The sequence below is a fragment of the Ascidiella aspersa genome, chromosome 3 (assembly GCF_963924565.1).
Source record: "Ascidiella aspersa chromosome 3, kaAscAspe10.2, whole genome shotgun sequence".
NCBI classification, from domain to species: Eukaryota; Metazoa; Chordata; class Ascidiacea; order Phlebobranchia; family Ascidiidae; genus Ascidiella; species Ascidiella aspersa.
In genome coordinates, this window is record NC_139449.1 from 23,593,095 (window position 1) to 23,612,440 (window position 19,346).

A 19,346-nucleotide genomic window follows, 5' to 3' on the forward strand; every position below is an offset into this window, starting at 1 on the left:
TAATAAATTAGTAGACTCTTTACAATACTAATAATTACAGTTAAAGAGGCAACTTATTGCATATAACCGCTTAAATAACTTCTTTTTTATCAACTTTTCCTCCCCATTTCCTCCTTTGAACAAATTCCTCCCAAAATTGAAAAATTCCTTCCTAAGGGCGCCAAGTGGCTCCTTTTGAGAACCACTGATCTAGCCTTTCTGGAGTCGTTTTGTTTATCAACGATAACGGTTTAGGCTACGTACCGTATCGTAGTAAACAATAAAAGTTATATATTTAGCAAATAACGTTTGGACTGTCAAACCGGTGCTAGTGGAAAACTGCTTTAATCAAACAACAGGTAGGCCTATTATATATACGTTGTGTTCAACCAGTGATTTTCGACCAGTTACCTCTATGGAACATTAGTTAAATTAATATTTTTTTGCGGAATATATGCACCTGACAGTCTTTCGTGGAACACTAGACTTCCGTCCTGAACACTGGTTGAAAATCACTTGTCTCGGCGATGCAAGGTAAATTCACCCTGTTTTTTTGTGTTTTTGCAATACGCCCCTAGCAACAGACGAGTACCGAGATTACCCCGATCCGATATTATACGACAATCCAAAACAAAAGCAACGAGTTTCATTTTCCATTAAAGTAAATTAAAAGAGGGCAAAAAAATCTGCAACAGAGCTATAAACATCAAAGTTTTACTCGGTGATGGTTGCAGTTAGCCTAGCTGCAGCCTAATGATTGCAAGAAAGTAAAAGTGCATTTTAAGAAAGTAAAGAAAGTGCAAGAATCTTGGTAAAAAACGTTTAAAAGGAAAGGAAGACAAATGGCAAGATTTTCGACGTGTGTTGCTTAAAAGTTTATAGATGAAGAGAAATCACTGATCATAAACTACCCTATTTGATGATGTCGCGTGAGTTAATTAAACTCTCATATTTATATTTTAGGTGAAGCATGGCGAGTGATTTTACCAATGCACTCGGCCAATAGAAAAACGGTTGACTCTGTCATGGTCGCTGGGACAGTGCAACGATTGGCGTTTAATGTTTTTCTCATAAGGAAAATTACTTCTGACAATAACTAAATCGTTAAACAGTTTTTTTGTAATATTAGTCTTTACAAATAAAAAGAAGTCCCGATTAGGCCAACTTATTTTGGGAAAAACGAATGCACCCGGTGTATCCTTTTAAACGAGTGTTGAGTGAGTAATACTCACTGAGTATTGTTAGTTTTAGGATTTGTGATAAACAAATAACAAGTTACTGCTGATTGTAACTAATATGTTCAAAAAAGAAAACACCAAACGCATCGCAGACGCGGAGTTCTATTTTTCTATCGCGATGATTTTCGTTACATTAATTCGTTTTGCATGACTGCACTAAACGGATTAGTTTTAAGTTTTCTAAAATACTTTTTACGGTAAACCGACATATCATTCTTTGGAAGACCATTGTATGTAGCAGCAACACGTGTATTAAGATGACCAGTTTGCAAAAAATCTTGCTTCACGTCAATAAGATTTGGTAAGTGATAAAAAAAAAACTGTTAGTAACTCTGGTATTATTGTTTGTTTGCTAGTGATTGTTTGGTAAGCGCAATAGGTAAGTGCTGTAATGGACGAAGAAAGCCAGTTGCAGCAACAGGACAAGCAGAAGAAACATGAAACCGAAAGTGCCGCTGATTTAGAGCGCGTTACAGGTAATTTGTTTTGTTTAATTATATTTGGCGGTGGTTTAGAATCCTACCACAACGCACAATATTTGGGTTAGGGTGCGGGGGTTAGCGTTTGGGTTAGGATGGGTTATGCAATATTATTAAACAATAATAAATATAATAATACTTAGCCCACCCTAACCCAAATATTGTGCGTTAATTTAATAACTGTGGTAGGATTTGCCCAAGCATGTAGTTGTACACCAAAGCTTCTCAACCTTTTTTTGGCAGCGACCTATATTTGTAAGTACATCAGTGAAGCTAAGGCGATCTAAAAACCGAACCATTTTAGAAGAGTTAACAAAACACAAATAAAACAATAACATAACTTAATGAAATTTGAATTGATATGAACATTATTCATCACTTCCTCTCATGATAACCTAAAATTTTAAAGAAATCTACTGGAAACTAATTTTAATAAATCTAACAATGTAAATTACCGCTGTCTGCGACCCAACCTATTCGATTGGCAACCCATCTTTTTGGGGTCGGGACTTTTAGGTTAAGATTTAAGAAACACTGTTGTACACTTTGTGAAACTCATATTTCTTAATTGTCGTTCTTATGCTTCATAAAAGAAAAAAATATTCATGTAACAACAATAGGACATTTTTCTGAAACCAGATAAACAGCCCTGTTTATTTAAATAAATATAATTTTCTACGCTGATATTATCTAAGGTGACGCTCTCCAAGGTTGATATTTTTTGCAAAAATCCCGGGAATTTCCCATCGAAACATTCCCGAAGAGGAACCCTAGTCAGGAGGGTGTTTGCCAATACAGTCATCAATGTAGACAACATAACACTTGCCCAGTTGTCCACACAATGTATGCTAGTTTCCATTGTACCTAATTGTTTGCATACATTTACCATGTTTAATGCACTCATTTAATTAATTTTATACAGTTGCACAAATGTGTGTTGTCTTCAGTAATTCACATAATTTATCACAGATCCAAAAAATTACTCCAGCTTATATGATGACATCATCATTTTTTTTTTACTGAGCGCACTCTCACCTCATATTGGTGAGCGGCGCTTGCATAATCTCAACTAGGCTGCTCAGCTAAAAATTTTTGCTAAAAGTTGGGTATAGTCATAAAAACAACTGGTCCATCAAAGCAGTGGTTTTCAAACGCCCGTCAACAGACCGGTGCCAGTCTGCGTCAACTATCCTGCCAGTCCGCCAAGTATATTACAATTTATATCTCAATTGAAAAATGCAAGATGTTGAAAGCTTTTCCATTAAGTTTAGAACTCCGCCAACTCCGTAATTTGCAGCATTGTGACGTAACATAGATCACAATGCTGCAAGTTCTGTGCCCAACTGTTTAAAAGTAGGCTACAACTTGTTTAAGCCCTAAACGTTACGACGTATTGTATGTGAAAAACTTTAATAGAACCACTTATAACACATATGATATCAAAGAGACAGCAGAAATTGCTCATAAAATTGAAGTTTCCATTGTTTGGTTTTAAGTTGCAAACTTATGTAGTAATTACATTTTGGGTTGATTTTTGAAGGTCCATCGGTCCACAAAATTTGTTGTTATTAAGCTTAAAAACTATAAACCATTAATTTTTGGTATATACACTTTTTTTTAGATTATGCAGAAGAAAAAGAACTTAATGTCTCAGATGTTGGAAATGTATTGGCCAACCTTGGGCAGACAGTAAATGCAAAGAAAGCAGAGAAAGAGAAAGAGCTATCGAAAGTAAATATTTCAAAAGAAGATGTTGAACTTATTATGAATGAAATGGAAATACCAAAATTCAAAGCTGAAAGGGTTCTAAGGGAGAGCAAAGGAAACGTTGTGCAAGCACTAACAACTTTGGTTAATTCATAAATGAACATGCTATTTATACCACCTTTTACCCTGGTATATTATGTGGTTGACTGCTGAACCCTGGTTTAAACTAAACAATAGCAATTTTCAATTGTGTTATTTTATCTTGTTTTCAAATTTCCACTTTTACTTGGGTTATTACTGCCAGAATGCTAACGAAGCATTATTTAAAGATTTAAAAAAAGTTATATTGTGTTAAAATCGTTATTTAGATATATTCATATTGACATTTATAAATTTTTTACTGTACGTTTTCAAAATACGATGTAATTTTAAGTGATAACTGCCTAATCTGAGTAAACCTTAATTAGTTTGCCATTCAAGCCTTGTTGTTGCATCATGGATTTTTCTACCAATATAACAAAAAGCTATAATATACAATGGTGCTTTGTATTTTAGATTTTCATAATTTAAAACAGTTGTATTGTCAAGGAAAAAGTTAATCACTCTTAGACTGGATTGCTGTTTGTCTTCTGATTCAGTGCAGTCAGTTCTACTTCTACCTTATATGATAAGCTAAATCCACAACAATCCTTATTGAAACTAATCCTTCCTAGGCTAATAAAAAAATCTTTGCTAAAAATACAAAAGCTAATTGAAACTATGCTTTATTAATCATCTTACAAAGGAATTTAGACGTTGAATATAAACTATATAGTGTGATACCGATTCTTTTTTTTAATTTGCAAGAAATTCTTAGTCAGCAAGTGTATGATTTCACCTTTTTTTCATTTCTAAAAAGACTCCTCACTTGAAAAAAGTGTTGAACTAGATAAAAAAACACCTGGAACCTAAATTCTAAAAGTGTAGTTTCTGGTAACATAGTAATGCATTGATTTTTTTCTACAGTTTTCTTCTGTACTTTGGAGGCTTGACATGGTTTATTCTACAAAGTCACACTGACATTAGCGAGAACTGTTATTTTTCGGAAAATGCCCTTCTTCCTGGCCTTGTTGCATCAGATTTTCATCCATCTGAAAGTGAAATCACAAGCATAAATCTGGATGCTGTTGATGCTAACAGGTTTATGTAAAAATATGTATGTCTTGTATCATGTCAGGAGAACTATGTGTGCATAATAATATGGTTTATTGTGTAGCTAGCAATCTTGAGAAAACAAACACTATGTTTTTTTAGTAAAATTTGGGATGAACTGGAAAGAATAATGCTCAATTCAGGACTGGAAGTTTTTTCTCAAAAGTTTTCTTTTCATGATAGATTAGTCAATGATGGTATTCAGGTCAGTGAGTAAACACCTAAAACATGCTTATACAATTTCCAATAAATATTGTGTCCGAAACCTTATTGCAATAAGCATATAATTTATCGCAATTAACACATAATAGGACTACTTTTCATATGTCTAGTGAATATATTAGGTATATTACTGTTTTTTTAATTATGATTTTTAAGGTAAAAAATGGGACTAATGTTTATGGAATTGTTCGGGCAGCAAGGGCTGCAAGCACAGAATGCCTGGTGATTAACATTCCTCTTTCAACTGACAAGTTCAACTTCGCCACAGGGATTGTGATTTCATTGGCTAAGCATATGAGAAGTAACTTTACGGTTAAAGATCTTAAAGACTTATTTTATTTGTAATTGGTAATGAAAATACCATGTGGAGTTGTGGACTGTGTATATGCATACAGATATACTTGAAAAAATGATAAAAGTTGCTGGGGCCAAACTCTACCACCTAGGGGGCCGCCAATTTTAAGTAAGGGGCAAACTTTTCTACATGATTTATATATTGATTTTAATCCATTCTATGCATAGTGCTGTACTCATTTTTATAATGTCTTGGTTTGAGGCCATTTTATTTATACTTTTGTTTACGATCGCTTTAGGTTAAGTTTAGTTAGAACAAATCGGTACAATTGGAAATTATCGACAGGGCTTGGACCAACACATCATGGCCAAGCTATATTTTTTGCACACTTTAAGAATGTTACTGCAATTTTTTTGGTAAAAAAAACAAACAATTTTTTTCTAGTTCTTTTTTATCCTGTTTTACAGACATGTTTTCTATCTATTAAAAATACACATGATGTTATTATCGAAAGTAACACAGCCCTATTAAATTTAGATGATAAAAATTATTTCACCAAAGTATTTTTACATGGCATGGTACAAAAAGGGTTAACTACCATTAGTCTATTGTATGTTTATTCATGTTTTACCTAGTTTTCTAAATATATTATTTATTTAGAGCAATTCTACTGGGCAAAAGATATCATTTTTCTGTTTTCTGAGCATGGTGTGTTTGGAACAAGAGCTTGGCTCAATGCTTACCATGGCATTACTACTCCAGGCGTTGTAGCCAATCAGCTTCCAGCAAGGGCTGGATCTATCCAATCTGCTTTCTCGCTTGTTATGGAGGTTTAACTACTTTATTAATTATTTTTTTGTATTGTAAATGAAGGAAATATATAAAAATAATTATTAATACAAACTGAAGTTAGCTTTGCATTCTATCAGTCGACAAAACACCAAAAAAGCTTAAAGTAACAAGTAATTAATGACGCCAAGACATTTGTAATGTGTTAAAATTTCTCCTTTGTAGGTCATGAAGTAATCGCATTAGTCATAACACTATGTTATGTACTGTAAGATCCACAATCCAATAATTATTTATAAAGTAAAATTTAACACTTGAGGTCTCTATACCCAACCAACTTTTTGCTTCACTAGATTAATGCGATTAATGTTTGACAAAGTTACATCAAGGTAAATCTTCAATTTCAGCCCTTTGCAGAAAAATAGTTCTCAAATTTCGATTTTTTGTCCACAACAAACAAGTGGTTAAATTATGTAATTTAAACATTGTATCGTACAAAAGAAACTAAACTACAAGTTTTATCTTTTCTTAAGTTTTTTGAAAACGGTGTTCTTTAATATTGCATTATTGTTGTATTTGTGTTTAGGAGGATGCTGTAAGTTACATCAACTTGTTGGTTGAAGGTTATAATGGGCAACTACCAAATCTTGATCTATTTAATGTGATGGTGAGACTTGTCAAATTAGAAAGAATGGCCGTGGCCGTTAATGACCAGGTATATACTATTTTTTTGGTATATTTTTATCTATATTCCTTTAAATATATATATTAGGATTGTTCAAAGAAACTTTTTTTTGTCAAATTTTAGTGGGGACCCCCTGGAATTGTTAGGTTGCCTCTAAAAACCCCACAAACCAAATCTGAGCATGTTTGGTTCAGTATTGACCGTGCTACGCCAATTTGAAAATTCAGATTTGGGCTAAAATTTTTGAAAAAATAAATTATCCTCCCCCTGAAATTTTTTTTTTATTTTTTTTTTTACATTGCTTTGCAATTGAATAATAAATCTGTTTTGCAGTAAAAAAGTGAGTAGTCATGGTACAAATGTCACATTTCAAAAACATTTGTTAGGTTGTTTTGTACGAAAAATGGCTTTTTAGCACATTTTTTGGAACTTTAGATAAGTAATTGATATAATTTTTAGAAAACTAAATGCACTATTTTATTAATTTGATGTCATGTGTGCTGCATCTACTTTATTTTAAAGTTTTTAGCCATTTTTCATATAAAACAGCCTAACAAATGTTGTTGAAATGTGGCATTTGTACCATGACTACTCACTTTTTCACTGCAAAACAGGTTTATTTATTGCTAGTCAATTGCAAAGCAATGCAAAAAAAGAAGAAAACAAAATTTTTTTAGGGGGAGGACAATTTATTTTTTTCAAAAATTTTAGCCTAAATCTGAATTTCAAATTGACGTAGCACGGTCAATACAGAACCAAACGTGCTCAGATTTGGTTTGTGGGGTTTTTAGACGCAACCTAACAATTCCAGGGGTCCCCACTGAAATTTGACAAAAAATTGTTTTTTGAACAACCCTAATATATATATTAAGCTTTTAGGTAAAATATATAATCTTTAACAAATAAATTAAGATCAGACCTGTGCGGCCAGGTCAGGCGTGCCAAGCAATTTATTCTGACCCCTGGCTTATGTTTTATAAAACTTTTTTCTTGTACTTTATGGTATTTAACGACGAATCTGCGATGCTTTTCAGCATATTTAAAAAAAAATGTGTACTAAGAACGTTAGTACGGAACGTATGTAGGAACGACATTATAGACTCTGTTACCTTGTCTTACAAGGGGTTGATTCATACATGCCCGATACTATATGTTTTATCTATTTTTCTTTCGTAAATGCAGATACTTTTACCTCATTTCGAGGTATTTATTTGAGACAAATGCCATTGTCTTTAAAACGAAAAGTAGTCTTTGAAACAAAAGTTCGACAACCTGGTCAAGCGAGTGTATTACGTCTTAATTTGAATAACACATTTAAGAGAATAACACATGGATTCCTGATACAATATACTATAACGTCAAGAAACAACTATATTCAAGTATTTTCGACCAAATTTAGTTCAGGTTATTTTAAGTGTGTTGCGAGAATCTGTGTTTGCAATGCGTTCATTGGTATTTTCAGCTATAGAATTAACTTAAATATATGAGCTGAATTTATTTTTGTTCTTCGCGCCAACTTTTTGATGTGTTTTTTGTGTAGACATCCGCATTGTTGTTTTGTCAAAATTGTATGGATAAATGCTGTTATTTCAAGAAATGCGAGATTCATTTATGCGTGCTCAAAACCTCAGTTTCCTAATTAAAAGTTTGCTGAGGTAACTGAACTTTTCTTTAGCTATGTGCGCGAGGCCTTTGTTTAAAGTAATGAACCCGATTTTTTTTCACATTTGCACAAGAGTATTCGACACTATTTTCGTCCGGCCATCCACAATATTTTATCTTTGTCATACAGCCCGTTGTAAAAAAATATTAATTGTTCAGCCCTAGTCCAGATGTTTACTATTTTTATGTTTGTCTTCTTATCAGCACTGATTGACTTATATTCAAACAGATGTTATTTGATTGCAGTTTGTTCCACGCAATTCAAAGTCATATGAGGGTTTTCAAACCTACCTGGAGACAACCTTTGAAATGATGAAGCATCTTGTAACAGGAAAAGCTAGCGGAAACCATGGAGAATTTTTGCGGCATGGTATTGAGGCGTTGACTATAAAGACAGAATTCAACCCGCAGTGGGGCAACGCTGGCTACACTAGAATTACAAAGTATGTGTCAACATCGTTACACGGGCAAAAAGTTATTGTTAAGCTCTTATTTTTCAAAATGTTCCTTCCTGTTGTAATTATGCCTTGTTTCCCTTTTTGCACAATACAAAGCTAATCGTATGGAACGATAGTTTGCAGAGAGTTGTTTTGCTAAATAGTTTCTGGGAAATTCAACGGAGATTAAATTACAGGCACTATGTACTGTTATTTTATACAACTATCGTTATGATTTAGAGTCATTGAAGGAATGTGTCGAAGTCTCAATAATCTGCTTGAGAGGTTCCACCAGTCATTCTTTTTTTACATACTTCCTTCGACGGACAACTACATATCAATTGGAATGTATATGCCAGCACTTGGAATGGTTCTCGCTGCCACCGTATTAAAAATATCCTTGTTAAATTTATGAGTACGAATTGTTTTTTTGATAGCTAAAAGTTTTAAACTACAACTTGCAGTTATGTAAACTATAATTACCCTCTTCTAAAGAAGTATAAATCCCAAAATAATTAGTGTTATATTTATAAATATTTACCTAATAAAGTGTTTTTTCTTAACATCTATTGCGTTACGCTCTTTGCATTATTTGGGAGGATACCTTGAAGCAAAAGTCTGATGAGGAAAGTAAACTAGAAACAAAATTGAATAATGAAAAAGGAGAGGGGGACACTAAAACTATTGATGACTTACTTGAAGATATGGGCTCACCCTTGGCAGGACAATTGGAAAAGGAAACTGTATGTATACTGAGCTTGCAAATCTGCTTGTGGGTTCATTCCACGCCTAAACTACTTTTTGTGGGATTTTGCGATATGCTAAAGAAAACTTTTTAGCCTGTTTTTTCCCTTGTTTAGGATCCAGGTCTGTCGTTGATGGCTCAAGTTTTATTTAATATGCTTTTGTGTCACTTGATCGGAGTCGCAGTTTTCTACTCGCCAATGTTTGTTGAAACCTGGTCGCAAATGTTTAATTGCCCCGAGTCGCTCAGTCTGGTACTCCTCTTCATCACTGTTCAAGTGTCGGGAATAATATTTCTGCCTGCTTATAGGTAAAAAAAATAACAGCAAAAACGCAAAAGAATGTATTAGTAGGGTAGCATCAAGCTCTTGTTTTACTTTTTATTGTGCATTTTCTTAATATACGTATAATCGATTTGTTCTTCGCAGGTTGACTTTTAAAGCATCCAGGATACTGTACGTAGTTACACTGCTCCATATGGCAATCGTCTTTGGTACTGTGTCGATTATAAACTTCACGCTAGGATTGTTTTTCTCCGTTTGTTTTTCCTTGGTTTCGGTTTTACTTGAACCTGGCTTATTTAGGTAATGTTTAGATGTGACCTACCTGAAAAAAGTGACGTTGTTTGTAAAAGTTAGCAAGAAATCATTAATTTAACAAGAAACCGTATTGTTTTTAGATACAGGTTCATTCAGAAGTTGCTCAGTCTGCTTATTTGCCCGATAAGCATCGTCGTGTATACTTGTTTGTACAGCTGTAGCGACAACAACCTAGCCATGTGTTTTGCAAATTTTGAGGCATTTTACGTCGACATCTATGACCGATTTCAATCGCAGCAAGGCTGGCTGTTCGGTTTCGGCTCTCTGCTTTTGTATCCACTTTGGCTTCAACTGTGGTCTGTTGCAAATGCACCTAAACAATCAGACAACTAGTAAACCAGAGACGTTTATAACAATACTTTACCGAATCTGACACAAGCAGATTCTTGAAACGATTGTCTATACCCGTCCATGTGGGCACCTTTCTGTGGAAGCTTTTTTGTGTGATCATTTTTATGCACGATTAAAAATTTTAAAAGGCGAACTTAACTACTCTGTTTGTGGATTTAAAGAAATTTACGAAGCAAATAGTTTTTTTTTAAGTAATCAGTTATTATCATAGTATATCAGCAGTGATACTCTGAATAAAATGGCACTACGCTCTCTTGTCCGCCCCTGGTTTTCCAGGGCTTATAACTTAATAGCGTTTTCGCGCTTAATAGCGTTTTCGCGCGTTTCACACATGACACTGATAAAAAAAGAACATTTCTCATTTGTGCTTTTTGCACCTGTTGAAGTACAGTAGTGTGCAAGTAAAATTGACCACTATAGGTTTGAAAAATGTATCAACACGATAAAAATGAAAAGTTTAAAGTTCTTGTAAAATAATTACTTAGCGAAATTAGTTAAATGACATTTGCGGTATAAAGTTGACGCCTACTTACATGAAGGTTTAATAAGCCCTGTTCGATAGTAAATCAAGCCCGTAATTTCGAAGTAACGTTATATAGTTTAGCGATTAGAAGTTATAGTAGTTGCTTTATGTAAGGAGGCGCTGGCTCTAAAGGCGAGAGCCGACGACTCCCTAAGTTTCTTACACGTTACTGAAAACACCTCACTCCAAGGAGCAGTCTGCTAAAATACCTGTCCTTAACTTCTTAAACTCTAGACAGAGTCACTTTACGCATTGGTATTGCTCGTTGAGTATATATCCACAAATCTCAGCAGGCCTACATGCGATAACGTAACACGGTGATTTAAGCTGCGAGTATAAAGGCCGAATGAAGTAGAATGAATCGCGAAACGCCGATAACGCTCGGTTCGGGTGCTGCTTACACGTTAGTGGACACTGGTCGCGTGTCAACGTAGTGGGTAGTGATAGTTGGGGGGGGGTTCTCTGTTGGTACTTATCGCCATTGTTACGATAATGTCAGTGTTTTTTCCTGTTTAGAAATGCGAAAGATCTTGTCGACGCTCCTTATCATTGTCTTTCGTAAGTACTTAGCTGAGCGACAAATGTTGACACATTCAAAGGAGATACGGACTTTCTATTGAATGTAACGTTCATTTGTTTATCTTTTAGCTGAAATGGGTTTAGCACAGTCCGGCATGATAAAAACTTGTTTTGACACATAGAAAAAATCATAAACGGTAGTCAGTGTATTTAAACAATCGTTTGCACGTCGATTTTTTAAATTGGCCTGGATTGCAAATATAGTAATATAAATTAATTTAAATGCTGGTTTGCTTTATATAATCGTCGAAGTGAAAGCTGTTCCCCAACAATTATATAATTATAGCGCCACTTGTGTCAGAAGTTGAACTTTCGCTATGAAAAGCGGGAAGTTTAAGAAGAGTCGATTTGTATTTGCATTACCAGCTGTAGTGGAGGGATGGGTCGTTTGAGTGTTACTTGCTTTCGGTTGTCAGAGTATGGACGATTTTTTTACGTGCTTTGTTTAAACTGCGAGGAGTTTGATCTACGGCCCAATTATAAAAAGTCGAAGTTGCATTTCGTTGCTTTGCGCAACTATATTCGATTTAAATCAACGTACCGACCCTGGGAGCATTTATCTTTCGTGCTCAAGGAAAAAGCGCTGTTAATACTATTTTATATGCATAAATAACTTATGTTAAAAATTCAGCCGTGCTGGTGTAGGGATGTTTAAAGTAGAATCCCAGGGTATTGTAGAATTTAGATTGTAAATCTAGAATAACGAATCAAGAATATCTCAAAAACTACTGCATACCATACCGCACATTGATTTGGTTAGGGTGCGGGTTAGCGTTTGGGTGAGTCAAGTGCTATTATGTTTATTAATAACAATAACACTCGCCCTAACCCAAACAATGTGCGTTGTGGTATGCAGTATTTGTAAACCGTTATTTTTGTTAATTTCTACCAGAAGGTTAACATTCCAAAGAACATTTAGGGAAATTGCAAATTCTACACCTGACATTACATGTTAGCCTTTTTCTCGTCCAACCACTTTTGATTGACAATTAATAGTTAGGCGAAGCTTACCGCCAAGTAATTGGTTTCCCCCAAGAAGTGCTCTGTGCACATGCCACAGAATGCAGACGCCACAGCAACAGGTCTTAATCCGAACTTGTCTCTCCATTCGAGTATGCATAATTATAGGCATAACCATCTGTGGTAGTTAATAGTTTTCAGCCACAAAATATTTATATGCCAAAATATAAAGACAAATAATTTTTTGAAGTACAATAATTGATACCAGATTGGTAACTTTATATATTGCGTGGGGAAGATGATTGCACAGCTTGAAATTGTGCTGTTGTAATTTTTATTTTAGACACCTGTTATTATATTTTGTAGGCAGCATCATTAGAGTGATTACTATTTGTTGTTTAATAATATTGGACATCAGCCAACTCAAGGTAAAAGGACTAAATCAAACAAGGCGATGGCAGAATCCATGTGGGAGTTTGATGCTAAAAAGTTTGTCAACTTCGGCGAAAATGAACATGAACAATCTGATGTGGAGGATGGTTATTTTGGTACAATTTTAACTATTACTTTATTATGTATTTGTTTATACCACATGACTGCCAAATATTGTCATAATTGCATGTAATTGACTATATTATGGCCAATGCGTTTTCTTAATGTCATAGATTCACCAATACCTTCATAAGTATACTTATCACAACATATTTTTTGTTGTACTATATAAAATATTTAGATATATGAATATGTTTGCTTTGCAGAACGCAACCACGAAGATGATAGCAATTCTTTTGTTATCGGAAATATCTCTGATGAGTTTCATCACCAAAATTTTGATGCTTCACCAGCAGATTCTTCCTCTGAGAAGCGTTTGACCTGGACAGATAAAGAGAAAAAGATGTCAGTTGCAAATATAGCCAAACCTCAAATAGAGTCATTTGACAACACCACATCTTCTGTATTGCATCAACAAACAAGCATTGATAACACCACTATTGCACAAGAAACAATTAATGAAAGTGGAATTTATTCAATAAACCAAGTCACTGATGATGGTGGTGAGCATGAATCTTCAAATATTCAACAGACTGAAGATAAGGTTGCTTCGATTGCCAAATCAAACAAAACCCCAGCAGAAGTACCAAAACCTATGACTAAATCATTGTCAAACATTATGACTCCAAGCCGAATTGCGTCGTGGAACTCAGGAAAGCCAGTTTTTGCTGGAAGACAAGGAAAGGAAAACCAACCAAAGAGGTATGTAGTGATTTAAAAATAATTTTTTTTAAACATGAAAGTTAACTTAAGCTACCATTTTTGTAATTCTATAATGTTTAGTGCACCTGCAAAAAAAGCTGTCAAGAAACCAATCAGAAAAAGTCTTCGCAATGTTAAAAAGGAACTTCCAGACGGGCCACCTGTGAAAAAGGCGAAATCCAACACTACAAAGCCAATTCCCAAACATACACGGGTAAGCAATAAACTGAATTGCTAGAGTAGCAAAGTTTTTAGGATTTTAAATAGAGATAGTTCGATAATATCGGCCAATATTTGGCTTTTACTTTTACCGATATATCGGTATCAGTAAATGTAGGCCAATATTTTGGTATGAAAATATGATCTAATTTTACCTGTACAATAAACAACTTACCCTTTTTTGATCTAAAAATATTCGCTTTTTGCATCAAATAGTGATAGTTTAAAAACTAATAAAGGTATGTAATTTTTGAACATTTTTTAGGTATATAATAAAATTTGTATCGGGTATTGGTTGACAAAATTGGGTATTGGTTGACAAAATTGTAAAAAAATTGGTATCAGTATCGGTCCAAAATTAAGTTATATCGGTCAATCTCTAATTTCAAACTTGGTATACAATTGCCGTTGTGCAACTTGTGCTTGATGAGGTTGATAACTTATGAACATTTTGCACCATGAGTTTCAAATGTATGCTGTTTACACTGTGGAAGGGTTTGATCCAGAAGTATTTAACACAATGCATGCACAGAATACTGTGTATTACAGATTGAAATCGTTATATTTAAATAGAAAATTTACATATTTGTTAATATAATTTGGGACTAAAATTATATTAACTCTAAATAAAAAAATATATATATTTTAGGGCCAATCAGCAGATGTACCAAGACTTTTGCAGTAAGTTAAAATTTGTTGTTTTTATGTTATTTATTTTATATATATTTTTTGATACCAGTTGCTTTAAATCTGTTTACTGATAATATTGGCTAATATGCTCGTACCAAAATATTGTTATCGGTACATTTTGGTTAATAATTTGACAAATATTTTAGAGTAAAAATATTATATAGCTTTGACAAAAACAAAAAAAATCATTTATTTGTCCTTTTCATGCCTGTCTGATTTAACACAGTGTTTAGTTTACTATGTTTAGCATAATGCAAAGTTAATATGCAAAATAAGAGTTATATAATTTAATTATTTAATTAGCACGATCAATACCTTATATAATTTAATTATTTAATTATAGGTATTGATCACGCTATTTTTTTCAACATTTTTATTTCTTCTAGTTTGAAAACCTTTTTTATTTACCTTTTTAGATTAAATGGCAGTAAACAAATGCATAAACGTGGTCTGACAAGTGAAGAAATGGAACTTGCAAAGATAGAGCAGATGCGTAAAGAATCACAGAAAATGAGAAAGGATAACCAGCTACAGCTACAAAAGTTAAAAAACCATCCATCATCTGCTAAAAAAGAACATCATGTGACTGTAACTGAAGGTAATTCTAAAATTGTAATATTTTTTACCCATATACAAGCTTACCTGCTTTTTAAATTTTGAGATGACTTGTAAATTAATTTATGGCAAAAAAAAAATATTTGATCTTTATTCTGTACAATCAAAAATTACTATGCATGTTATTACCACATGGTTTATACACTAATCTATTTTTAGAAACAAAAGTGAAATGAAAAATGATTATTAGTGTATAATTATAATTCGCATTATCTGTCTTGAATGGGAAAAAGATAACTGTAGAGTACTCGGTTTCTATTCATTAGTGTTGTTTCCTTGCCTTAAAGCATTACCAAAGTTAATGTGATTGCAGAGTTTCATTTTAAAACTGATGAAAGAGTTGGCAAAGGACATGCTATGACCACAAGAAGCACAAAAGCTTTGTCTGGTAATTTTGAGAGTGATTTGCGCAGCTACCAACCATCACCTGTAAGTACATTTTAGTTCCATAAATTATCAACGTTTGTATTTACAAGTTTGGTAACAAATGTTTGATACAATAGTTTTTTATAAGCAATAAATGATTTTATTTAAAATGGAAACTTATAATTTCTGTATAAAAATATACTCTCAGGTCAAGTTAAAGAAAACTGTTCCACAACCATTTAATTTCTCGAAAAAACGTAAAATTGAAGCTTGCAACCCCCAGCCAGCTCCATTTGTACCCATGGCAAAAGCAATTTTAGCATTTCACGAAGCAACACCCAGAAGATTTAAAAATGCGAAAAGGGTCTCTCCAAAGAAAGGTAAACTTTTTTATTTAAAGTTTGACATCAGAGAACACTAAAATATAATTTAAACTAATATTAATAAAATTGACCAGTAACAACTATGTGGATAAAATGCAAATTTTGCAATAACAAATATTTAAAATGAGGCTTCAAGAATCATCCTTAACTTGTCTTGTATTTTCTTACAAATTATAGCACAATACTCAATTAAAACGGTCTTAAATTAGTGGCAGCCAGCACTGTTCTTTGTCGTATGACCTCACAAACCAAAAAACTAAGCTTAACTTTTAAAAAGCTGGCGAAAGTTGTATTAAATTGTTTTTTTTTAAACAACATTTTTGGGTGTGGGTGGTGTTCGAGTATTTGGAACCGTTTGTTGCAAATTGCCAACAGATTTTAGTATTGTGCTTACAGTTTTTACTATTTTGATAAACCATTCGTTAAAAACAAATATGGTTTTCATGGTTAAAATCATGCTCACACTATCTAAATTATTTTCAGCTGGCCCAATGAAAGCGGTACAGATTACCGAACCAAAGACCCCCAACTTTTCCCTAAGGCCGAGAAGTAGACCAATCTCCACGATGAGCGCAAAAGAAAAGGAAGAACAGGAAATAGAAGAGATGAAGAAGTAATTTTTTTTTGGTGTATTTATATAGATTTATTCCCAGATTTTTACGCATCTTAGGTAGTTTAATCATGTTTTTGTAATGTTTTGCCTTTCAGTAATGCCGATAAAACAATTTTCAGGTACAACTTTAAGGCCAATCCGGTCAACAAGTCTGTCCTTGGTGGCAAACAGAAACTAAAATCCGTCGAAAAGAAGCCCGCCACGGTCGCCGTCGGTTTCCACCTTTCAGAATCTCACAAGGATGACAAAAGCAAAGAAGAGCCATCCGTCCTACCAGTGCCCTTCAAGGCTCAGCCAGTACCAACGAAAATATTGGAAAAAGTCACGGTAAAACGGCTTAAAAAATTTGATTTACCTTAAAACCGTGTTATAAGTATAGACCATCAAAACACCCTGTTCTAGATTTAATATGTTTACGACAAAAGTAGCACGCCATAGAATATAAATTTTGTTAGTTTGGATGCAATTTTCTTTTGTTTAAAACTAGGGTTTGAAGAAGAGGCAAGTCGCCGATTGCACTATCGCCCAAAGTCCCGCGTTCGCCTTAAAAGGCAGGGCAAAGTCTAGAATGGAGAAGTCGCTACATGAGCAAGAGGTAACAAGTGTTTGGGTTTATTTTATTAACGCCTAAAAAAACACTATTTAACTCTGCATATTTTCTACTAGTAATTTTGTTTTCGGATACCTCTTTAAACATCCATTTCTAGATATCATAGTTATGTTCATAGTCACTATTTATAGATAGAAAGCAAATTTCGTGACTACGTTCAAAAACGTACAAATGCTATTCAAATATTATTTCATTTTCAATATAAAAGTTACCGAAATATGTATCACAAATTGCGTAACCCAACCATTTTGTGATAGCTGAACTCGCACAGCGCTTTTATTTTTTCTCGGCTAGCTGTTGACACCATCTGAAGGTAACTCTAACAACGATCAAACAATAGCATAAAAACATGTTAACATTTAATAATCTCCGTTTCAGGTAACCAAAAAAGAACAAGCGCCTACGTTGTTTAAACCAATTAAAATCAACCCGGGTGTACCGTTTTACCCGCACAAGAAGCAAACGCACAAGACCAAGCCCATGCCTTTCTCTTTCGACGAAGTTGACCAAAGGAGGTTCAAGAAAAAAGAAGAGAAAATTAACGAAATCAAGGAGGACCAACAAAATGTAAGTAAAGACGTAACAAGGCGGGTCGTTTTAATGTTTGACATCTTTTCAGAATTCATAAATATGAGAAATTTAGGTTTAATTTTTTTTTAAATTAAGGTTTAGAATTAAAAAAAATGAATAACATAATGTGCGTCATAAAGTGCTAAAGGCAGCAAAATAACAAGTCAAGGTATACCACGAATAAAATGACTTTTATGCAACTCAATTGTGTTTTACGTGACAACATAAAATCAGTCCCAAATTCCGAGAAACAAGTTTTTTTACTTAGCTAATACGATGTTTGTTACCCTTTGCGCGCGTTTTTTGTCGCTTCTTTAATGAAAGCTGAATATGAAAAATCTCGAAACAATCCATATAATTCAACCCGGTGTTATTTTTCAAGAAATTTCGCTTCAAAGCCAATCCGATGCCGGTGCCAGCCACGCCGTCCCTTCCACCCAAACAAGTAAAGGAGGCAACAAAAGCCAAACCGTTTCACTTAGAGGCCGACGAACGAGCCGCCACCAAAGTGCAACAGTGGAACAAACAGGTGAACATTTGCTTGCTGTGCTTAACTTAACCTCACTGGACTGTATTGGCGTTAAAACAGTGACTTTATCGTATTTTTTAGGCTACCGAATTTTAATAACTTAATCCAAAAAACGATAGATGATGGACTGTTCTGTATAAAAAGACTTTAAATGTAATTGCCTTCAATGGCTTTTGGAAATCACCTTTCATGCAAAAATGTAAACATAATTAAATGACGATAAACAAGGCCCAATTGTTTAGATTGAAGATGAGACAAAGCAGCTTCGAGAACAGACTCTGTTTAAAGCCAACAAAGATGTTAAGGTGCTTAAGAGCAAGCCTTTTGAGCCCAAAAAGCCACACAGAGTGGTCGGTGAGTACTGCTGCAAAATCTTTATGTTGTCGTGTTTTGGTTTCAGTTTCTTGAACAAACTTCATACGCCTAACCCAGCCCCGCGTAACTTGTTTTCTAATTCTTGTTGTTCTCAAATTACAAATGACAGAGTCAAAGTGTTCATTTGTGCAAGAAAATATGATTATTTATCAGTAATCACCGTTTTTCTATTTATGCTTTTAGCTAATATGATTTGATTTTATTACTATACAGACGTTTTTTTAATTGTAACTTTTGACATTCATTTTTTCTGTTTCATAATGGCTTTATGTTTTGTTGTTCCGAAGGTGAATCCACATAAAAATGACTCTCAGACTCAAATTTAAATATATGCTTTAACAAAAAGGGAAAAATAATTGGTAACGAAAAATAGAAAGTTTGTGCTGCGACTTACCCCTTCTCAACAGCCACGTGAAAACCAAATCGGCAATTTATACTGCGACTGTGCATCTATTTCACTACTTTGAAATCTGAAAACGCCGACCAGGACTGCGGAGTCGGTTAAAAAAAACGAGTCCCACTCCATGCGAAAAAAGTTTAGTCCCTAGTCCGGCCCCGACTCTGCAGTCTGTATACCACCCACTTACTTAACTAAAGTATGGTGGATATACATATACAGCCAATCACTCATAGGGGTGTCATTTAAATCATATACCTACAGTAGGTGGTCTGAAAACCAAAC

General features: G+C 34.0%; 3 protein-coding genes across 3 annotated transcripts; all 3 read left to right on the forward strand.

The window, feature by feature from the left end:
- The first annotated feature begins 1,445 nt into the window (after positions 1–1,445).
- LOC146160981 (GPI-anchor transamidase component GPAA1-like) lies at positions 1,446–10,499 on the forward strand. Its single transcript, XM_083384135.1, has 12 exons — positions 1,446–1,518; positions 4,409–4,582; positions 4,697–4,799; positions 4,973–5,117; positions 5,772–5,941; positions 6,487–6,615; positions 8,494–8,690; positions 8,925–9,078; positions 9,263–9,427; positions 9,545–9,738; positions 9,857–10,012; positions 10,108–10,499. The coding sequence occupies exons 1-12, from the start codon at positions 1,475–1,477 to the stop codon at positions 10,358–10,360; spliced, it is 1,884 nt and encodes a 627-aa protein (XP_083240261.1). The 5' UTR covers positions 1,446–1,474; the 3' UTR covers positions 10,361–10,499.
- Positions 1,572–4,536, forward strand: LOC146160982 (huntingtin-interacting protein K-like). Its single transcript, XM_083384136.1, has 2 exons — positions 1,572–1,693; positions 3,318–4,536. The coding sequence occupies exons 1-2, from the start codon at positions 1,609–1,611 to the stop codon at positions 3,557–3,559; spliced, it is 327 nt and encodes a 108-aa protein (XP_083240262.1). The 5' UTR covers positions 1,572–1,608; the 3' UTR covers positions 3,560–4,536.
- A 2,316-nt stretch (positions 10,500–12,815) lies between the features above and the next one.
- Positions 12,816–18,861, forward strand: LOC146160983 (targeting protein for Xklp2-like). Its single transcript, XM_083385063.1, has 14 exons — positions 12,816–12,988; positions 13,199–13,694; positions 13,776–13,908; positions 14,563–14,594; positions 15,020–15,201; positions 15,532–15,647; positions 15,793–15,964; positions 16,451–16,580; positions 16,700–16,907; positions 17,068–17,175; positions 17,569–17,757; positions 18,143–18,289; positions 18,532–18,643; positions 18,848–18,861. The coding sequence occupies exons 1-14, from the start codon at positions 12,895–12,897 to the stop codon at positions 18,859–18,861; spliced, it is 2,133 nt and encodes a 710-aa protein (XP_083241189.1). The 5' UTR covers positions 12,816–12,894.
- Positions 18,862–19,346: the final 485 nt, after the last annotated feature.